This window comes from Limulus polyphemus, unplaced genomic scaffold (genome assembly GCF_000517525.1).
Source record: "Limulus polyphemus unplaced genomic scaffold, Limulus_polyphemus-2.1.2 Scaffold3, whole genome shotgun sequence".
In the NCBI taxonomy this organism is placed as follows: domain Eukaryota; kingdom Metazoa; phylum Arthropoda; class Merostomata; order Xiphosura; family Limulidae; genus Limulus; species Limulus polyphemus.
The window spans coordinates 1,948,611-1,968,630 of NW_013665613.1; the positions used below are offsets into that span (position 1 = coordinate 1,948,611).

Genomic DNA, 20,020 nt, shown 5'->3' on the forward strand with positions numbered 1-20,020 from the left:
AACAAGATAGCTTCACTTGATAAATTTTTTTTTAAATTTTAGCATTTAACCAAACAAAAAAAATGTGGTCATGATTTCTGATGCACTTTTGAATGTGTATTTTCCTACATATTTATATACACTATTCAGTTTCTCAGTGTAATTTATTAGACCACTGAAAGTCTGTTGTTTATGTTGTTTTATTTCCTTTTGTTTACATTCCAGTTCTGGGATCTTTTTTTTTCTTCTATACTCTTGCATCATCATCATATTTTTTCAGAGTATATTCAGTTTTTAAATATATCTTACCAGGTTACTATTATTTAGTTTATTACTTATCTTCTTATGTTTAATCTCAGACTTCTTTTGTCTCATTATTTTATCGCATTTTTTAAACTTTTACACCATTATTCCATGGCAGACTATTATAAATGAAACGATGTTAACATTTATTAACGAAACTAAATTATCAAAAACTTTACTTTCAAATAATCTGCTTTATTACACCCATCATTTCGTTGAATTTTCACTTGTGCAATAGCTAACATGTTTCAATAGAAATAATCGTGAGTAACACACAGCATCTGCACATATTGATAATAATGGGTCTCGTCATTTCCTTGTTGAAATGTACGTATTGTCGTGCTACTTTTTTAATTCTATTTCTGTATCGTAAGACGTTTCAAGTTGCAGTATGCCTACGTTATTCAATTGATATCTCATTTGTTATGAAGCAAGAGGTAATCATACAGAATTATAGATTAATTTCATATTGTATAAATTAAACTTAATAAGATATCTTTTCAATCTATAGTAAAAAAGAAACTTATACGAATTCATATCAAGATAAAATCATGCAAACGAAATAATGTTTGATTTTTAAAAGATTTAATAAATCTATGGTCGGAGTTACGAAAACGAAGGTTGGGAAACGAACTTAATTTTTTTTTCATTCCATAACGTTATAAGGCTTTCTGTTTAAACAACGAATACTGTATCTACGACAGAGATTATATTGTATATAGTGAACTGTATAACGTTATAAGGCTTGATACAGTATTCGTTGTTTAAACAGACACGACAGAGATTATATTGTATATAGTGAACTGTATAACGTTATAAGGCTTGGTACAGTATTCGTTGTTTAAACAGACACGACAGAGATTATATTGTATATAGTGAACTGTATAACGTTATAAGGCTTGATACAGTATTCATTGTTTAAACAGACACGACAGAGATTATATTGTATATAGTGAACTATATAACGTTATAAGGCTTGATACAGTATTCGTTGTTTAAACAGACACGACAGAGATTATATTGTATATAGTGAACTGTACAATTATTTTGCAAATCATTAATAACCTCCCCACGCAAAAAAGCAATGTTTTTGTAATCAGAACTAGACTCTTATTTACTATATTAAAATCTATATTGGAAATTTATAATGGTTTTTCCTGTTTTAGTTAACTGTAAAACCATTTTTCCTTTTCACTAATTTTTTGCAGCTCCAGCTATAACGTAAATAATGATCAGTAGCACATGCAATCAAACATAGAGCGAAGATAACGTTGTATTACTTTATCTTATTTTACTTTCCTTTACAGTGACCTGTTTGACTAGTAGTGTACTTACACTTACGGCAATTTCTTGTGATCGTTTCGTCGCTATCCTTTTTCCGTTTCGAGCCCGAATTACTAAGCAACGGACAGGAGTTGTTATAACAGTAATATGGTTGGTCGCTTTGGCAGTAGCCACTCCGTTTTTAGTGTATAGGGAATACTTTCAGATTCAGGTAAGAACTCAGCTCATTGTGACACTGAATGAAATCTCGTTTTAATGTGAAAAGCTAAAGGATAAGATGCGACATGAAAAAGCACTTATAATTTTCGAAATTGTGATCCTTGCGTTAAAAAATGTACTTAGGGCCATAAATTATATTTTCTTAAATGAAGTTATAAAAATAAATGTTATATACGTATAGGTACTTTCCTTTTTATTTAAGTTTTTCTTTAGTATTTTTTTCAACGCAATAGCTCTGGTCACATCCTAATGATACATTTTTCTACAGCTACAAAATACTACCTATATATAATGTAACAATAAAATCCACATTGTAAGTGAAACACATTTTCTGTTTCTCTTTCATTAGAGTAAGTTTTCGAAATACACTGTACGAAATAAATAAAATATTACTCTTGAATTTATAACACTCTAACCATAAAAAGACAAAAAAAAACTACTGACGTAAATATCACAATCACTCATTTTACGTTCGTGTAAGAATGTACTCACAAAAAGTAATTTGTCATGATTCTTGAAATGTAAGTTGACAATTCATTTCAGTGTGAAATGCGGTTTAGGAACGATGTTTAGTATCAGTGTGTTGATAAGAACCTTTGATTAAAATAGCTGTGTTTTTCAGAAGATTTTATATATCTTGAGTTACGTAGCAGGATGCGACGTGACTCCTAAGCACCCCCTCATACATATGCAATGAAAATGGAATCCAGTAAACATGCAAGCCACTGCTGTCGCTAAATTCTTACTTTTTCAAATATTATTTCGTTCAGTTAAATACAGAGGAGACTCATAATATCATTCATTAAGCTAAAGTCACGGCAAGTTGCACCAGCATATGGCAGAAAGGTTGTACCATTCGTCGCTATATTCATCAGTGATTATTCTTGTTCAGACATCTGCCATATACGTTATGTTCCTGTATAGAGATGGGAATTGGATCAGAATCTAGATGATCTATAAGTGAGTATACGCCTAGCTATAGGGGGAAGCGTGACTCAGTATTACTAAAATGTATGTTGCTGTATATCATTGGCCCAATGGATGTGTTCTCGAAAGTACTGCACGCGAACTGTTTCGCTTGGAAAGGAATGTATCTCATTTTGTGAGATTATTATATACACACATAGCGCAGATAAATGGCCAATCATTTGAATTTCAAATCATGTGTTGGGTCATCGAATGCTTGAGTTACATATGATAGGTGATTGGTATTATGTTATCAGAGTCGTTTTGACCTGTTATAACCAAAATATTAATAATTCCGATTATTCTTTATTTATTTGTGCGGTTTACTTTGATATATATATATATATATAAGATTTTAGTAGAAGCACGTGTATTATCAATTTCATAACTGTTTGACTTTACAAATATACAAATCAAGGAGTGGTAAACAGTTCCATTAGTTTCCAACTATACGGCAGTTACTAAGTAATGCTTACCACTAATTTAAGCTTGTTTGAAATTCAGTGAGTTTTGTGAAATTTTATTCCTTATATATTTAAATAAAACACGTAATAAGTTTATTAATTTTTTAAAGAAAAAAATTCTGACAGTTGCTTGTGCTGAAAATAGGTATAATTATCAATAACCATATTAAACCAACATACAACCATACATTTAGATACTACTAATCTGTGATCAAAACAGAACAACTACCCACACATCCACTATCTTCTCATAGCGCCTGGTTGAAGAGGAGATGTATCTAGGAAAAGCCCCGCCAGCCTCTTGGCTAGAAAGAAATTTCACATACACTCACATGCAGAACAAATCCCTGGAAAGTTTTTTTTCTACAAGTATATTCAAGTTTCAATTCATTGTTATATCCTGTTATTTCCTTTGAGATAACAAAGAAGTAACGCGGACTCTTTAGAAGATAAATAAGTGATCGAGAAAGATGAGTTATAATTTCTATGATATTTTGAAACGTCTTTGGCCTAACACCATTAAGAAATTTGGATTAGTAAAACACAAATTCTGTATCTAAACTGCGAGTTGTTTGCGTTTTAGTTAAAAAGTAATAAAATATTGTAGATTGATTATTTCCAAAATGTATTTTTTTTGTATTTTATTTCTTATCAATAAGTTAATTTTTTCTTCTGTAGTGGAAGGACTTTTCTCAGGCGCATTGCGACGAAAGTTGGCCCCCTTCCATGGATTACGATGAAAGTCTCCAGAAGTGTGTAACAACCTACCCTTCGAAGCAGTTGTATTACACCTTTGTTGCAGTAATTCTGTTTTTCCTCCCTGTAGCCATTATGACAACTGCCTATTTCCTGATTATCTGGAGGCTCTGGGTATCTGAAGTACCCGGCGAAAGAAACCCAGTCAATGTCGAAGTACAGCACCGATCTAAAAAAAGGGTACAAGCTTTTAAAATGAAATAAATAGTAGCGTACAGGAGAAATACAGGCATAATACCAGAGACAAAGCAAATAATACAGATAGAGTTGGGAAGTCTTTTAAAGATATTTCATTGTTTTACAGAAATTTATTTATTTCTTTACCAACAATGTAATATACTGAATAAAAATGTGATGCTGAAGTTAGAACGTTTCCAAGTCTTTCATTTGAATACACTCTTTATTATAAGAAAGAAAAGCAGTGGAATGAATTATCCCTTTGAAGTTTACCTTTATCTAATAATTAACAAATACAATCGTAATGTATAAATATTGAACCAGCTTCCAGAAGCAAAGCAATTAGATTAGGTTATTCTTATGAAAACTTGCTACCTTAGCGAAACTTTGATATGACATGCTTAATAAATTATTATTAAGCTTAACATATTACATTTCTTTTTCATTTGTATAAAATATTTTATTACCTTTTTCACCTGTAGTTCTACTTTTCTAATATACATAGCTAACACATAAGGGAATTAGTAAACTATACACAAACAATTTTGGGAAACAACAAGTACGCAAAATATTTACACACGTTGTTTTGAACGAGAATTTACATGTTCTATAGAATTTGCGGGTAAATCTGTGTAACCAGTGTAGGACGCAATTGAAACGTTTACAAAATTTAAACCATAATTTTATCTTTAAGTTTATTTGTCTCTCTGTGTCAGGCATGATTTAACGGTTAGCAAACTAGATGGAGGGTTGGACGAACTGAGGTTCGAACTGCAATATGTTATTGAACACACTTTGCACTTTCAGATTTGGAGCTTTAAAACCACGACAACCAAAGATTTTATTTGATTAAGAGTAGCTGTGTATCTCTCCCTCTGGGCAACAATTCTAGGTTGGAGATGGCTATGTTTGTACCTTGGAGCTTCTGACTTAACCATTTAGCCATACAGTGCTACTCTAGTTGAAAATAACAATTATCCACTTTTCATGTGCAGACAAAAGCCACCTAAACCCCACGGAGCCTCCATTTTGGAGCCCCCAAATGTGAAGATTTCCAAAGTCTAAACTTAGATTATTCTTTAGATTGCTTAACGCGTTCCCGTTATTTTTCTTGTAAACCCGAGGACCCATCCCTGAGTGCCCCCAAAACCACTCTGACTACCAGAATGAGGTTTTCATTTTAACATTTCTCAAAATCTGAATTTAAATTATTATTTTTGAATGACTTCTTGCCTATTAATACCAAACTCTAAGTAAATATGTTCAGTCAAACCTCTTTTGAGTTTTTCATTCGTTTATATTCTGTTCTTGTCAAAAACATGTGAACAGAAATTCAAGTCACTTTTTCAAAAATTGAGGGAGTAATTCAAATATCAAGTAACACAGGTTAAAAGATATAAAAACTTTATTAATTTAAACACTATAAAATATTTGTGAAACCATTTCTGAAATAAACATTAATTTAAATTGTGACATTATCAAATTATTTATATTACCGAAATTAATATCTTTAATAAACTAGCTTTATATATAGTGAATTTTGAACTATTCAGGATTCTTTTTGAAACTATTAATCAGATTTCGAACAATCTATATTTCCTAGATCGTAGGTTATTAGTTTAAGCAACATATCTTAAATGGCAGGTTGGACAGACTATAATACAGTTATACTTTTTATAATTCCTTAATATTGAATAAGTTCAACAACTAAGCCTAAGCATAGCCTAAACTATAAAACTGACGTCTTCAGTCTTTACTTTTGCCCCCCAGTGGCACAGCAGTATGTCTGCGGACTTATATCGCTAGAAACCGGTTTTTGATACCCGTTGTGGGTAGAACACAGATAGCCATTTTTATAGCTTTGGGCTTAAATACAAAATAAATGTTACTTTTTAAAATACCACGTATGATATTTGCATTAAATAACACAAAAGTTTACTTAAATCCTTAGTTGCTGAAAGACACAATCAAAATAATATCATTAGTAACTATTTTTATGATAGAAAAACTGTTTATAGTAAAGTTCTAGTTTTTAGTTTATTAACTCTGGGACCTAAATACTGACAACGGATGGTATATTAGAAGATGTGTTTTTAACTGGACCTGTTAAATGAACGCAATAGGTTGCGTTGACAACAATATTCTCTTGAAAATTTCTTTTTAAACGAAATAAGTTTAATGTTCATAAAATACAAGTTAGTTCCAGCATCATTGTATCTTCTTTGAACTTGCTTGTCATTATATTTCGTTTTTTTTTAGGTCATCAAACTGGTTTGTATAGTGCTGATAGCTTTCGTCGCTTGTTGGCTACCTCTACAAGTTATCATCCTGTATTCTCAGTTCGTACACTCAAGTACTGAAATTGGAGAGGTAAGAAACATAAAAACAAGTTAATTTACTTTAAAAACAAACATAGTTTTTTCGCTTAATCATAATGACAAACTATGGCTAAAAATAGTGAGGTAATGTTTAAAAATGTTAAAGAGTCTGAAAAGGCTAACTAGTGCAATTAGTTTGAACTTAGTGTATAAAGATGTTGAAAATAAGTATTTTCATTCAAATAATCAGTTTGAACATGTAGACAATGTGAGGGGCTCGTGATCTAGTAAAAGTATAACACAATTAATATCTCAACAGAGAATATTTTTGTATGAATTTCTAGCAAACAGAATAAAATGGTTTATAGGCTACATCATAGAGTGAAGTAACTTTGTATTTATGGTATATTTAACACAGTTTTGTTTTGTTCTAAATTAGGCACATCCAATAGAATTTTATATTGTTCTCCATTAAGCAAATCGTATTCTTAGAAATTAGCGTTGTTTTATAAGCTTCTGGTTGAATATTGTACATCATATGTTTTAAAGGAATTATTTGCCTATGTAACGGTTGATGCATGCATGTTTGAAACATCGTAATAATGGTATTCAGCAAATTGTTCGAATCGACAAAATGGTCATACTGACAACGTTGTAATTAGCATTTCTATAGGGGAAACATTTCTTTATATAAATATCATACATACTTATTGATGAGTATGGAATGAAATGAGTCGGATCGCTATTATTCTAAAAAAAAACTATATTATTTTAAATTAGGATTAATTTGGTCATTCCTGAATCATTATTATCATCATCTAAGTGTGATATTACCTAATCATAAACAAAAAATATAAAACATTTGCACCTCTTTTGGTGATTATACTAAAGTAAAATCAATAAGCCTAATTAGCCAATTATATTCCATTTTTATTAAATCATGTTTCTCTGTAGTTCTCAGATAGCTTGAAAAAAACGTTTATTAGAATAATTATTAACAATAAAGAATCATTGAAACAAACAAGATTGCAGAAAAACTGCCTCAACTGTTGGGATACTTAGTAAACCTCAAAATGAATCTTATTTAATTACTCTTGCTTTAGAAAACTAAATAATTTGTGAAGAGTCTTGAAAATATTTAAGACTAACATATACGTTAAAGAAAACTGAAAAGAGGTCAAATCGTCCATAGTGTTTTATTTCGGCTTTCCTTGTGGTTGAATATTAGGTTATATTGTTTAAAAAAGTATAGCAATATGTTTTGTTTACAAACTACACAAAAATCTTTGGAAAAATATCCTTAATTTAGTAGTTCCGAGAATTTCACAAATGCGGTGATTAGAATCATACAAATGTTACAACGGTTGGATGCATCGGGCTTACATTTGGAAAAATAATGTTTACCATTCGATAAATTTCATTTGCAATTCAACTCAAGATTGTTCTTAAAATACATTTTTATATATTACCAATTATACACGAGGAAGTATCTTTAATTTTGACATTTAAGATAAAATATATACTGTAACTTATTCCAATAATTATCTCCCATTCAAGCATCAATTAATAAAGACTGTTCAGTATACATCTTTTTTTTTCTCTTCAAATTTCTGTTCTTAAAAAAAAGTGAGAAAAGGCAAATATTTTGTTTCTTTTACAGCTTCCGGAATGGTTTTCTGCGGTTTCTTACTACGCCAATTTCTTTGCCTACTTCAATAGTGCTCTAAATCCAATAATATATGGAGGTTTCAACAGTAACTTCCGGAAAAGTTTTTATGTGGTGGTGAAGTGTGGATATCAGGACTCACATTCTCATAGATGCCAGCAACCGATTTCAGGTTATTGTTATTAATATTGCTTCTGGTACAATGTATATACTAATAAATAGCTCATGCTCCAAGATTAGATTAATCACAAAATAAGAACCTCAATATAGCCACAGCACTTTCAGCAAGTATATCATTCTTCTTCAGGAGGGAATTTCTAATTCAACCCTATAGAAGAAAGGTCTATCTTCTGAAATTGCTAGGGTTATCGTGCATCTTTTTTTGTATCATGCATAAAAGTGATGATGCATGCTTACTATCATTGAGATGCCGAGTACACATTTAAAAAAGCAGTTTTTAATAATATGATAACGTTCATTTCTTTCAACAGTTCTTTGGGTAAATATTAGTATCCAGTGAGACCTATGTTCTCATTTGGCGTGGATCTTTTTCTATACACTTTGTAGAACAGAACCTCAGTGAGATGAAAAAGTCTTAATATTTTGTTCTCCGCTTTTCTAGATAATATGTTCTGTTTATATTTCTTTTTTTATTCTCAGACTACGAATTTTATAACGTTTATCCAGTTCAGTAAAGGTACTAAAGATAGAGAATACATCTGAAATTCAATGTTTTATCTCTTTAGTCAGGGTCTGGTAGTTAGGGCGCTCTACTAGCAACCTGAAGGTCGCAGGTTCAAATTCCCGTCACCGAACAATCTCGCTTTTTTAGTCGTAGGGGCGTTATAATGTGACTGTCAATCCCACATGTCGTTGGTAAAAGAGCAACTCAACATTTGGCGGTGGGTGGTATTGACTAATTACTTTCCCTCTAATCTATCACTTCTAAATTAGGGATGGCTAGAGCAGATAGCCCTCGTGTAGCTTTGTGCAAAATTCAAACCAAATAAACAATCTTTAATAAGGCTTCTGGCTACTCACTTCCAACCAAATATAATTAAGTGGTCCATTAAAATGAGTCCATTACTATGACAAAACGTTATTCTATTAGTTTGTTTTGTTTTTCCATAATATAATAACTAATATCCAGAAAAAAGATTTTAATGTCGCGTGCTCTTCGGTACATAATTCAGAGAAACATAAAAAAGGTTAAGTACTTTTGCGTATTTTTGTAGCAGTTGCTTTTTTTTTAATCCGTAACAAACAACATAATTGAAAACTCTGAATAGAACTACCACACCATCCGTACTCACTTTTCCAATATTTAAGCAAAACATATGTATCGTATTTCTTTCATGTTTATCTGTTGGCCAATGGTGGTTAGGGTACTCAACTTACAATAAGAAGATCGTGGATTCGAATCCCCGTCCCACCAAACATGTTAGCCATTTTAGCCATAGGGCGTTATAATGTGACGGTGAATCTCACTATTCGTTAGTAAAAAGTAGCCCAAAAGTTGTTAAATTAGGAATGGCTAGCGCAGATAGCCCTTGTGTAACTATGTGCGAAATTCAGAACAAACAAAATTGTACGTGTGTTTTATTACAGCAAAGCCACATCGGGCTATCTGCTGTGTCTACCGAAGGGAATCGAAACCCTGATTTCAGCGTTGTAACTCCGAAGACTTACCGTTGTCCCATCTAGAGACAACAAAACTATCAAACTATATTAGAGATGATCAGTGGTTTAGTCATAAAAAAAATATTTAAATAGTTTTAATTATTAAGTATGGTAGTACCTGTATCAGGATCGGTAATTTTCAGATTCTGTCTTATCTGAGGATGAGATAAGATAACCCTGACGGACTCTGGACTCCAATAAATCGTTTATTTGATATCGGCATTTGGTGCTTCTGAGGTTAATGTCTGGTTTCTTCCACTAGTCATCCGGTAAAGGACATGAGGAGCACTGAGTGCCAGTCTCCTCGGTTCACTATTCAGACCACACCACAATTTTGCAGCATGACCTTCAACTGTCGGACTTCCTCTTCTCTACTCGATCATATCTGAACAGATCGAAATACTGGTGTCTTCTGCAGTTCCTAATAAACTAAGTCTCGTTTCAGTAGTCTCAGATGGTAGATGGAGAGTGAAGATCTGGAACGCTTTCCAAATTGCTGGCGAACACTCAACTCTGGTAAAGGATTTCTCCTAGTTCATCGAGGGTCCTCTGATAAATATTCTTCAGATAAGGCTGATTCCCTTTCCTTTCCACTGTTAGTCCTGACAGAAAGCAAGGCATCTCTTGGATTATATCTCACAAATATCACAAGAGAAAAATTACTTAGAAGATTTGAAAATAGAAACAACTAACCATTTCCCCAGTAATTAAATGCTCGTCACGGTTCCAAAATTTTAACTGGGTTCGTTTGTAATGTGGTGATCTCAAAATTAAACCTAGCATACAGCTACTAGATTTCCAAGAACGAGGAGTATTCAGGGCCTACTATTTGGAAAGATAAATATGGTAATTTTCAAGGGTGAATAAGGGGCAAATTGAACTATTACGTTGTGATATAGAACAAAATATAAGAAAAACTCAAATTAACATCATCAGGGATTAGACAGGAAACAAAAGAAGGCAAGACAGAACTTCACAGCAAGTCCTGACTCTCCCATATGGGAATCTTTTCTCCTTCAATATCAAAGAGAATCTTCTCTCAAAGTGCAAAATATTCCTTAAGAAAGCACATTCACTATGCAATCGATCAATCAGAAGACATATTAAATCTCTTGAAACAACAGATAAATTACCCGACTAGTCCTGCCAAAGAAAGTAATCTCTAAGATTTATTTTTGCACACGCACAACTAGACCTGGGATTAATACTTACAAAACTGAAAATGTTTGTAGCATTGAAAATTTCAGTATGTAAAAGTAGTTAACGTGTAGCCAATTCTCAGTATCTGCATGTTACAGGTAACTAATCCATAGATGTTTGTATATATATATATAATATGTATGATGCATGTGATCTTAATTGTATTATGATTGTTGATTTATCTAACTATCGGTAGATCCATCAATCTTTCTATCTGCATACATCGCAAGAATTTGAAAGTGTATGATGCTTGTTCCTATATGGTATTGTAATATTTGATCTGCCTTAGTAAACATTAAAATATGTATATATATAGTGTTTGTAGATATTGTCATTGTATTGTTTTGTTTTCATGTGCATGTAATTGGGGATACATAAATGGTACATTTTTGGTGATTATTAGTATTTATTTAAAAATTGTCGGTGTGAGATTGACAATTTCGGTATGCTATTAACTAACATGTACGAAGCTTGATAATTTATATCATTTTCCTTATAGTTGTTGATATGTATATATATGAATCAAATTCCTTAAATACAACAGGTAAGTGAAATTACATCATGCTGATAAGCTTCTTCGTTATCTCGTGTTGTTTTCATACTTATTTATTGTTGATATTTGTAGCGATTATTGACGTATGACTGGTAAAAGTTTACCTAATTACTCATATTAGTCTATAAAGAATCATGCTTACATCTTATATAGTCGATTAAAATTTTGTAAATTCTAATTTTCAATGGAATACTTATCTACTATGTTTAAAAAAAAATGCCAACAGAAGCATGACTATAATTCAATTGAACGGATATGTTTGTAATATAATTACACATAAACACATATTATGCAATAATTGATCCAGTATATTTAAAAAATGGGCATTTACCAACTGAAGCTTTAATTTGCAATTGATTTATAAAATTGTTTGTTTACTTGTTGAATTTCACACAAGCTATTCAAGACTTATCTGCGTTAGAACGTCCTCAATGTTGAAGTGATAAACTAGAGGTAAGACAACTAGTTAATTCCACCCACCGTCAAATCGTGGGATACTATAATGGAATGATGGAATTTGACAGTCACTGTTATAACGTAACCGCAGCTCTAAAATACAAAGCACAATTTTTCGGGGGCTGTAACGGGGAGCGTTCAGTTCACTATATAAAATAAAAGCTTATTAACTACGATTTGCCCCCAGTGGCACAGCGGTATGTCTGCGGACTTACAACGCTAGAATCCGAGTTTCGATACCCGTGGTGCGCAGAGCACAGATAGCCCCTTATGTAGCTTTGTACTTAATTACAAACAAACAAAACTACGATTTCGATAATTAAAATTTAAAAGAAAGGTTTTAAAATTTCTATAATCCATTAAAATTATATCAAACAAAATAATGTTACATCTATGTTTTATTGTATATTTTATGCAGTTATTTATCGTTATCTTTATCGTTATTCTTTTCTATGTACTTTTTCCCTTTCACCAACATCTGAAACTCCGATTTCAAAAATTAATCATTATCACTCAGTATATTACTCAAGACTTGTAGTTATTCTTGAGCAACGGGCAAATACAAAAGTCTTCTTCTGCAAATTCCTAGTTTTTTATTATTTACAGAAAGTCCCTTTATTCTATAATTAAAATCTTAGTGCTCCATACACAAAGTGCGAGTCATACGATAAAAATAATTTTCTGTAAAAGTGAAATACAGAGGTTGAATACGTTATTTTGCAAACTACTTTGGAGCCTCACCACATCGTTACAATCCATTTCACTATGTCTGGTCATGCTCTATTTGACTACCGTGCAGCATGACAATAGCCGGCTGAGCACTTTCCATGCATGAAGGCTACGTTGCAAAACTGTTATATCGAAATCATGCAACTTCTCACAACAGGCTTTCCATAATACATCTATTGTGAGAGGACGACAGTTTTCCAGCACCGGTTTCAACAAACCAATCACACAGAATTCCATATACACTTTATCCAGCGACTTGACTCGTATTACCTCAAGTAAATAGCATGAATACTCTTTTTATTTTCCAGCTAATTAAGGTATGCAACGGTTGAACAGTTATGTCTTGGAAGCAGCTGGGTGCTATTTCCTTGGATACATGGATGAATTTTGCACCGAACTATATATTCTTGGATTCTCATCTGTACTTTGCATTCCACTGCTGGAGCACGACTTGTTTCAGGTTTCTTTTTGGATGGACCTGGTGTCCTAAGTCGATCATTATTCCTTTGTCTTCCAATGCCATTAAGTACAAGATATGTTCTTATTTTGGTAATTCAAAATCCTCGATATGAACATATCTTTATTATCTAAGAATATTAATATCTTGCGTTGAAAAAGCGATCAGTTTTCTGTGACATCATTCTACTTAAAAACATTAAAAACATCAAACAATGTCGAAATGTAGTTCTGATAAAGGCCATTTCACCGTGAATTTCTGTCGGCTATGGTTGTCACGTAACTAGGTGGCTTGCATGTTTGAAATCGTTTTAATATAACGTATTCATCATTCTGTATATCTTAGGTGACAGATAAATCAACAATGAGAACAAAAACAAAATGTAAACATGTTATTCACTGTAACTCCTTTGCTCTAAATTGGAGCAGGTTAAAAGTTGTAATTGGCTTCTGTATTTTTACAATTCAGAAAAGTATAATTTATTAACATTTTATGTTTTCACTTTCCTCTTTCTTTAAATACATATCAAAATTGCGAAATGAAATCTACGCACCAAATTGCGTATATTAGAAAATCATTTTCTTTATTAGCTACTAAGCAAAGAGGCTGCTTTGCAACAAATTGGCTAAACCATTTCGTAGTACACAAGTTGGCTCTCCTAGGCTTGTCAAGTAGTTGTGCTGATCACTATGAATGCTTGAGTCTTCAGTTTAAGAGACTCTCAGCGTTTTGGGTTCAATATTTGACTCACTGCTTAGAGAACCAGAACAAATGTCACCAAGGTAAGTACCAGGTTACAAGCACTAAAGATGATGTTCAGGCTTGCAGTGAACCAGATGTGAACATGTTGTTAAGTGCTCGAGCGATCACTGATCGGCATGCAGTGAGCCGGAAGTGAACACGTTGTTAAGGGGCTGAGCGATCACTGATCGGTTTGCAGTGAGCCGGAAGTGAGCATATTGTCAAGGGTCTGAGCCGATCATTTATCCCGTCAATTGGCGTGCAGTGAACCGGATGTGAACATGTTGTTAAGTGCCCGAGAGATCATTGATCGGATCGCAGTGAGCCGGAAGTGAGCATATTTTAAGGGACTGAACCGATCATGATCGCACTGATCAGCTCAGATACTTGACAAGTGTCCTGTGGTAAAGCTATGGATTTCAAAGCTGGCTAGCGGGGTTCAAATCTGTGCGATACTACAAAAAACCATCACCACTTTAAGTTGGTAATGATGCTATAACAGTTAGAATAACAATGAATCTCTTGATGTGGATGTTATGTGGTAGGTTACAGCTTCCCCTCTGGTCAGTTGTTAAAAATTATGGACGACGGTATCTAGCTCTAATAGCTTGGCCTAAATACAAACATTTCATAAGATAAAACAAAATATTGTTTAAAATGTAGTAAGATATCTGACAGGTTTGAATAATAGCTTCAGTAAAAATTAAAATGTTTATACCTTGAGCTAACCATCGGTTCAGGCATGGCCTGCATGTACATCCATATAAGCACTTTTTTTTATTGTCATATTCACATTACATCTTGGTTATACGCACTCACGTAAAAAGAGATAATTATATGTTTTAATAATCAAACGTTTTATGTTTTATTTTTTATTGTGGGAGGTGAGAGTAGGATAATTTGAAAACTCAAACGTAGTTCATGTGTAAAAAAAAACAAAAACAAATACTGTTAGTTCAGTCGATATTCGGATTGAATAAGTACATTATCTTCTTTTTTTTAATTTACAATTTTTACCATCAAATCTCTACATACAAAGCAAGGATAAATAGTCAAGTTAATAATATTAATTCTATTCAAAAGCATGTTATCGAATCGTATTAATTAATGTAATTTTTCGGAAGTTTAAGCTTCAAACAGTCGAAAGTGCAGGTAAAGTGTGGTAGACTGACTTTAGATATAATTCGACACTGACGTCATACTTATTAAAATCTTCCAACTGTAGTTTATCTTTAATATGTATACTATTTATATTATATTTGATGTATATATACCAGAATTAATACAGCAATACAGTTTTACGCAATATTAAAGGTAGTGTCCTTCCCTGCTTACAAAAATGCCATGCGTAGCCCAATCACAGAGGCACATTTTTCTTTACATGTCCGACTAGATTCATGGTTCGTGTTCAATTATCGCAAAAAACACGCTCCACAGAGTTACAGTGAAATACAATTATACCGTCAGATAAGAGTATTCCAAGAGATAGTGATAGGTGCGGTTGACTAGCTGTCTTCCCTCTCGTCTAGCGTTTCAAAATTAGGGAACCTATGTGCTGACTGTTTTTTGTGGTACTTTGCGCCAAAAAATTATAAAAACCAAGAAACAAACTTATCTGTGTCTAGATAAATAACATGACACAGAAGTTACAGCATGAAATCATTTTATAATAAAAAGAAATGAGATAAGAATACGAAACTGCAATTGAGTGGCTACAGCTACAAACAGTGTTAATAAAAATATATATAATCTAATAAATTAATTACACATCTGTATATGAATATTATTTTTTCGTTTTTGACAACATCTGAATATTGCCGTTGACAATGTACGCTAAGTATCTTTTTTCAGCATCTGGCTATTACATCAAAAATTTGTACAATGTTTTTAAAATTGCTATAACTTAACTTTTACGGACTGATTATGCTTTTACTGTACATGAATATTAAATTTTAAAAGACGTACACTTTTGTTTAAAAATAATGCCTGTAGGATCACGTTCCAGATTTAGAAATGTTTTTCATATTGCTATAAACATTTACACGTATTTTGCTTTATGTATAGATTACTGTTTTGATTAAGTAATCTTATTTTTACATTTTCGAAGGTTATTTACTATATATATATATATATACAGCGAAGAGAGAGAGAGAGAGATCCTGTTTCTAAAGATTTCCAGACGAGTGTTTTTCTTAGTATCCGTATTATATATATTTGTAGGATCTTATGTTTACGTTTTTATAGGATACACTAAATTTAATTTAAAATATCTGGATAATTAATTTTAATAATGGAGCATCTACACATTTCATATAAATATTACACGTTTTATGACATTTGAAATATCGTGAAGCTACTTTTCAAAGATTTAAACATGATTTAGCAAGTTTTAAACATGTCATGTTTTGGTATTTCAATAAATTTTGCAATATTTTCAGAGATTTATTTTTAGAAAATTTACATATCATTTAACATCATTTGCAAATTACGTTCTTTTACTTACAATATTGAAATACTTCTTCCTTAAATATTAATACTCTTTTTACAATAGTAACAAATTATTTTCCTAAATAATTGCATGTATTTTCACAATGACTGCATACTTCTTTTTAAAAATCTGTAAATATATTTTAAAAAAATCTGGAAATAGTTTTATAAAGATTTATTTAAGGGATTACAAACTAGTGGATTACATGACTCACTGATGTTAACAATATATAAAGTAGAAATTTGTTTCCTAAGTGTAAGATAGTAATTCATTTTACTTATTATCACAACAAATATATAATGTAATACTGAGTTTTTTGCAGGGCTTTTTCTGGATGTTTAAAAGTCACTGGGTTTTAATATATACTTTTTTCAGATCCTTCCAAGGTATTGAAATAGTTAATTCGAATATAAAGTAAACTATTCCATAAACGCGACTATTCCACAGAATACTTGATTATCAAATTTCATTTGGTTTCAAACTATATATAAAGCTAATAATGTAAACTTGTTCATGGTTATCCGACGATTGGTATTTTATAACTTCCAAAACACGTTTTGTTTTAAATATATCGCAAACGCAGTAAAAATCATTTTAAAAGATTTTGCTTTATCACACATAGAAGTTTCTCTGATCCAACGTACTCTGTAAAACTCTCGCTTTGACTTGAAATGATTTGAAGGAAATTCGGTTTAGCTGTTTATATTATCCAAATTTGATCTTAGAATATATACAATGAGTTTAAGAATAGCTTTATAACTAAAATAACTATGCTTACCTTTTGCTTACCTTTACGTAAATTATTCTCAAGATCACTAGCTGCCAATCTTTTAAACAGAACATTGTTACATACAGATTGAATATTTTTTTAGAGAGGTCTATAATTAGTATTATTTCAGCTGTAATAACCGTATTTTATGTATAAACAGTTGTGTTATTCTTCACACACTGGCTGGTAGCTTTATTAGGATCTCCTTTTAATATCAAATTGGACAACATTACACCACCATACTAGTCTGGATTCAGAATAACATATATGCCACAAGAATCTGGAAGACGTATAAAGATTGCAATTATATCACAGACTTCGACAGAGGATTACAATAGCGAATGTAGCGTAAAGTTTCATTAAAAAAAAATATTTAGTCAAGCTGTGCTGGATAAGTAAGATGATTGTTGCCAATTTCATGCACGTCATTGAATTTCGGACAATATGGGTGCGATTGATTATTCAATTACCGTCTTGGAAAACTCCTTGTCTATTAGGATTGATGTACAACGAGTGGGTTGAACCCTGTTGGTAAATTCAAGATTTTATTCACCCTTCTAAATGAATCAAAATGTCCAAACTCTTCCTTGAGAACGTACCACACACCGTTGCATCATCTCCAATACATCGTGTTGTTGGAACAATAAAATTCTGGTCAAATGTTTTAATCTTTTAACTCCACCATCGCTACAGAAGAAGGCGAGTCATGACACACTTGTTATACTATACAGTCTGTATTTTGTACTTCATTCACCACTGAAGCTTCTCTTACCTATTAGAGTCTAGGATAAGCGTTTTTCAGACTGGCTGCTTACTTATATGTGAGAGCTTCCGATTAGACTTTACATACACTTGGAGAAAGATGAATGTGATCGTTGTTGACGGAATATGTCGATTGTGAGATATTTTTACGTTTGTTGCACAGCATAAGCCCGTCCAATCTACTTCTTTCCGTGACGTTTAACCGTCTATTGGTCCCCACAGTACTGTCTAATGTTAAAAATAATTCATTTCAATTGCCACTGCTGAGATACTCCGATAGTATATGTTTTTATTCAGGCGATCAAATAAGCGATCTTTTATAGCAATGGTTCTATTATAAGAACAACCATTATCATGCTTCAGTGAAAATTTGAGATAATGCAACAACCTATTATCCTGCAGATCATAATATTATCTCACCTCTCCATTTATGGAACTGAAGTAATCACTTGACACATCGCATGATAAATTTGTTTTGCATGAACAAAGAAAGGTGGTGTTTTACCTATGTGTGTGTGTAAGGGTTTAATTAAAGTGGCCAGTTAATGTAATTGTTAATGAAAGGTTTTTAACCTTGATCAATTGGCAGTAAATCAATTATATAAATTAAAAGCTTATTTTTAGTCTTTTTTTTCCTCTCCTTTAAATAGGAAATTACAAAAAATCCAGGGCTACTCTTACGTCAACAGCTTCGTCTACGTTATCAAGTAGAAAGTGGTTTGAGTACAGAAAGAATCAAACAAGCAGGTACAAGGCAAGTTTGGACAATGAACAGAAAAATATTGAAAGCCAGAACTTAGCAACTTTCAGTAGTACTGTGTGTTTGTCGAAAGGAGGAAACTCGACAGGAGGAAATGACAGCTTGAGAAGTGAATTCTTAAAGAGCACCTTGAAAAATAAATTGGAAAACAGAGTGTGATAATAGGTAAACACATTGACGAAAGATTCAAGGGTATGCTTTTATTATTTGCTGTAAATTTAAGGTGTAAAGTATTTATAGTACATATATAATATAAATGTTGGTGCCTAAAATGTACCAGGAACTGAACATGTAATCAGTAAACAGTTAAGCAAATATATGTAGTGCTGGACGATTCTTTAATGATTTTCAAACCTAAGAAAGAAAAACGAATACGTACATTCATAATGATGTATGTAACTTAAGATGATTTATATACTATTTACAGGAAAGCTGTAATCCAACAAAAATATATTATGTATAAAATAAAATGAAGTATTAAATTATCTGTACGTGAATATAAATATACTTAATACTTAAAGAAACACATAAGAATAGAATAATGGTTTGTTTGAAAAGTTGCCATATGTGTGTGTATGAATATATAAGTCTGAACTTGTACTAGCATAAATGTAATACATCTCAGTGTACTTTTAAATACCTTTACTACTTTCATATGAATATGAAAGTAGTAAGACCAATCAAAACACAAGAAATGACTTTACTCAGAAAAAGTTCTGCAGAATGTTACGACAATTGTAAAATAGTTTGGGCTCAACAATAACTCAAAATTTATATAAGTTATATAAATTGTTAACATTTAAAAATTGTAAAGTAAGGAACGAGAAAAATATTGTACCAGGTAACAAAAACAAATGTGTTTAATGTCTTCAAATAGATATTTTGAATTTGGATACTTCATTGTTGGACTGATAGGGCGGGATTTATTTAAGATGAAAGGTTATTCTGATCGTAATGGTAAATGTGTAATTTATGTTTTAAAATATTATATTTACTGAGAATTGCCTTTCACGGAATGTTATGAAGTTAGATGTAAGGAACATCAGTTAAAGTTGAAAGAGATGAGAAAGCGTTCGACTATTGATCAATCTCTCAAGTATTAGATGATTACAACACTAATTTATTAGAAAATAATTGGAGTGGGAGTATGACTTTCTTGTTCAACTAGTGTGAAGTTTACGCGACCCCCTATTATTATAAAAGGTTGTAATCCGCTATAGTAGAAACATGCATGAAAGATCAGAAAAACGAAAGGTAACTGTTTGGCATGAGTTGGAAAAAAGTAACATAAAA

General features: G+C 31.9%; 1 protein-coding gene across 1 annotated transcript in view; it reads left to right on the top strand.

Moving 5' to 3' along the window:
* LOC106469435 (tachykinin-like peptides receptor 99D) overlaps positions 1–18,886 on the top strand; it is a 33,368-nt gene extending 14,482 nt beyond the window's left edge. Inside the window, exons 2-7 of the mRNA XM_013929962.2 lie at positions 1,590–1,777; positions 3,894–4,151; positions 6,408–6,518; positions 8,127–8,304; positions 13,798–13,989; positions 18,618–18,886. Of these exons, the coding sequence (XP_013785416.2) occupies positions 1,590–1,777; positions 3,894–4,151; positions 6,408–6,518; positions 8,127–8,304; positions 13,798–13,989; positions 18,618–18,886 (1,196 nt within the window). The remainder of the gene's footprint in view (positions 1–1,589; positions 1,778–3,893; positions 4,152–6,407; positions 6,519–8,126; positions 8,305–13,797; positions 13,990–18,617) is intronic.
* The last annotated feature ends 1,134 nt before the right edge of the window (positions 18,887–20,020 follow it).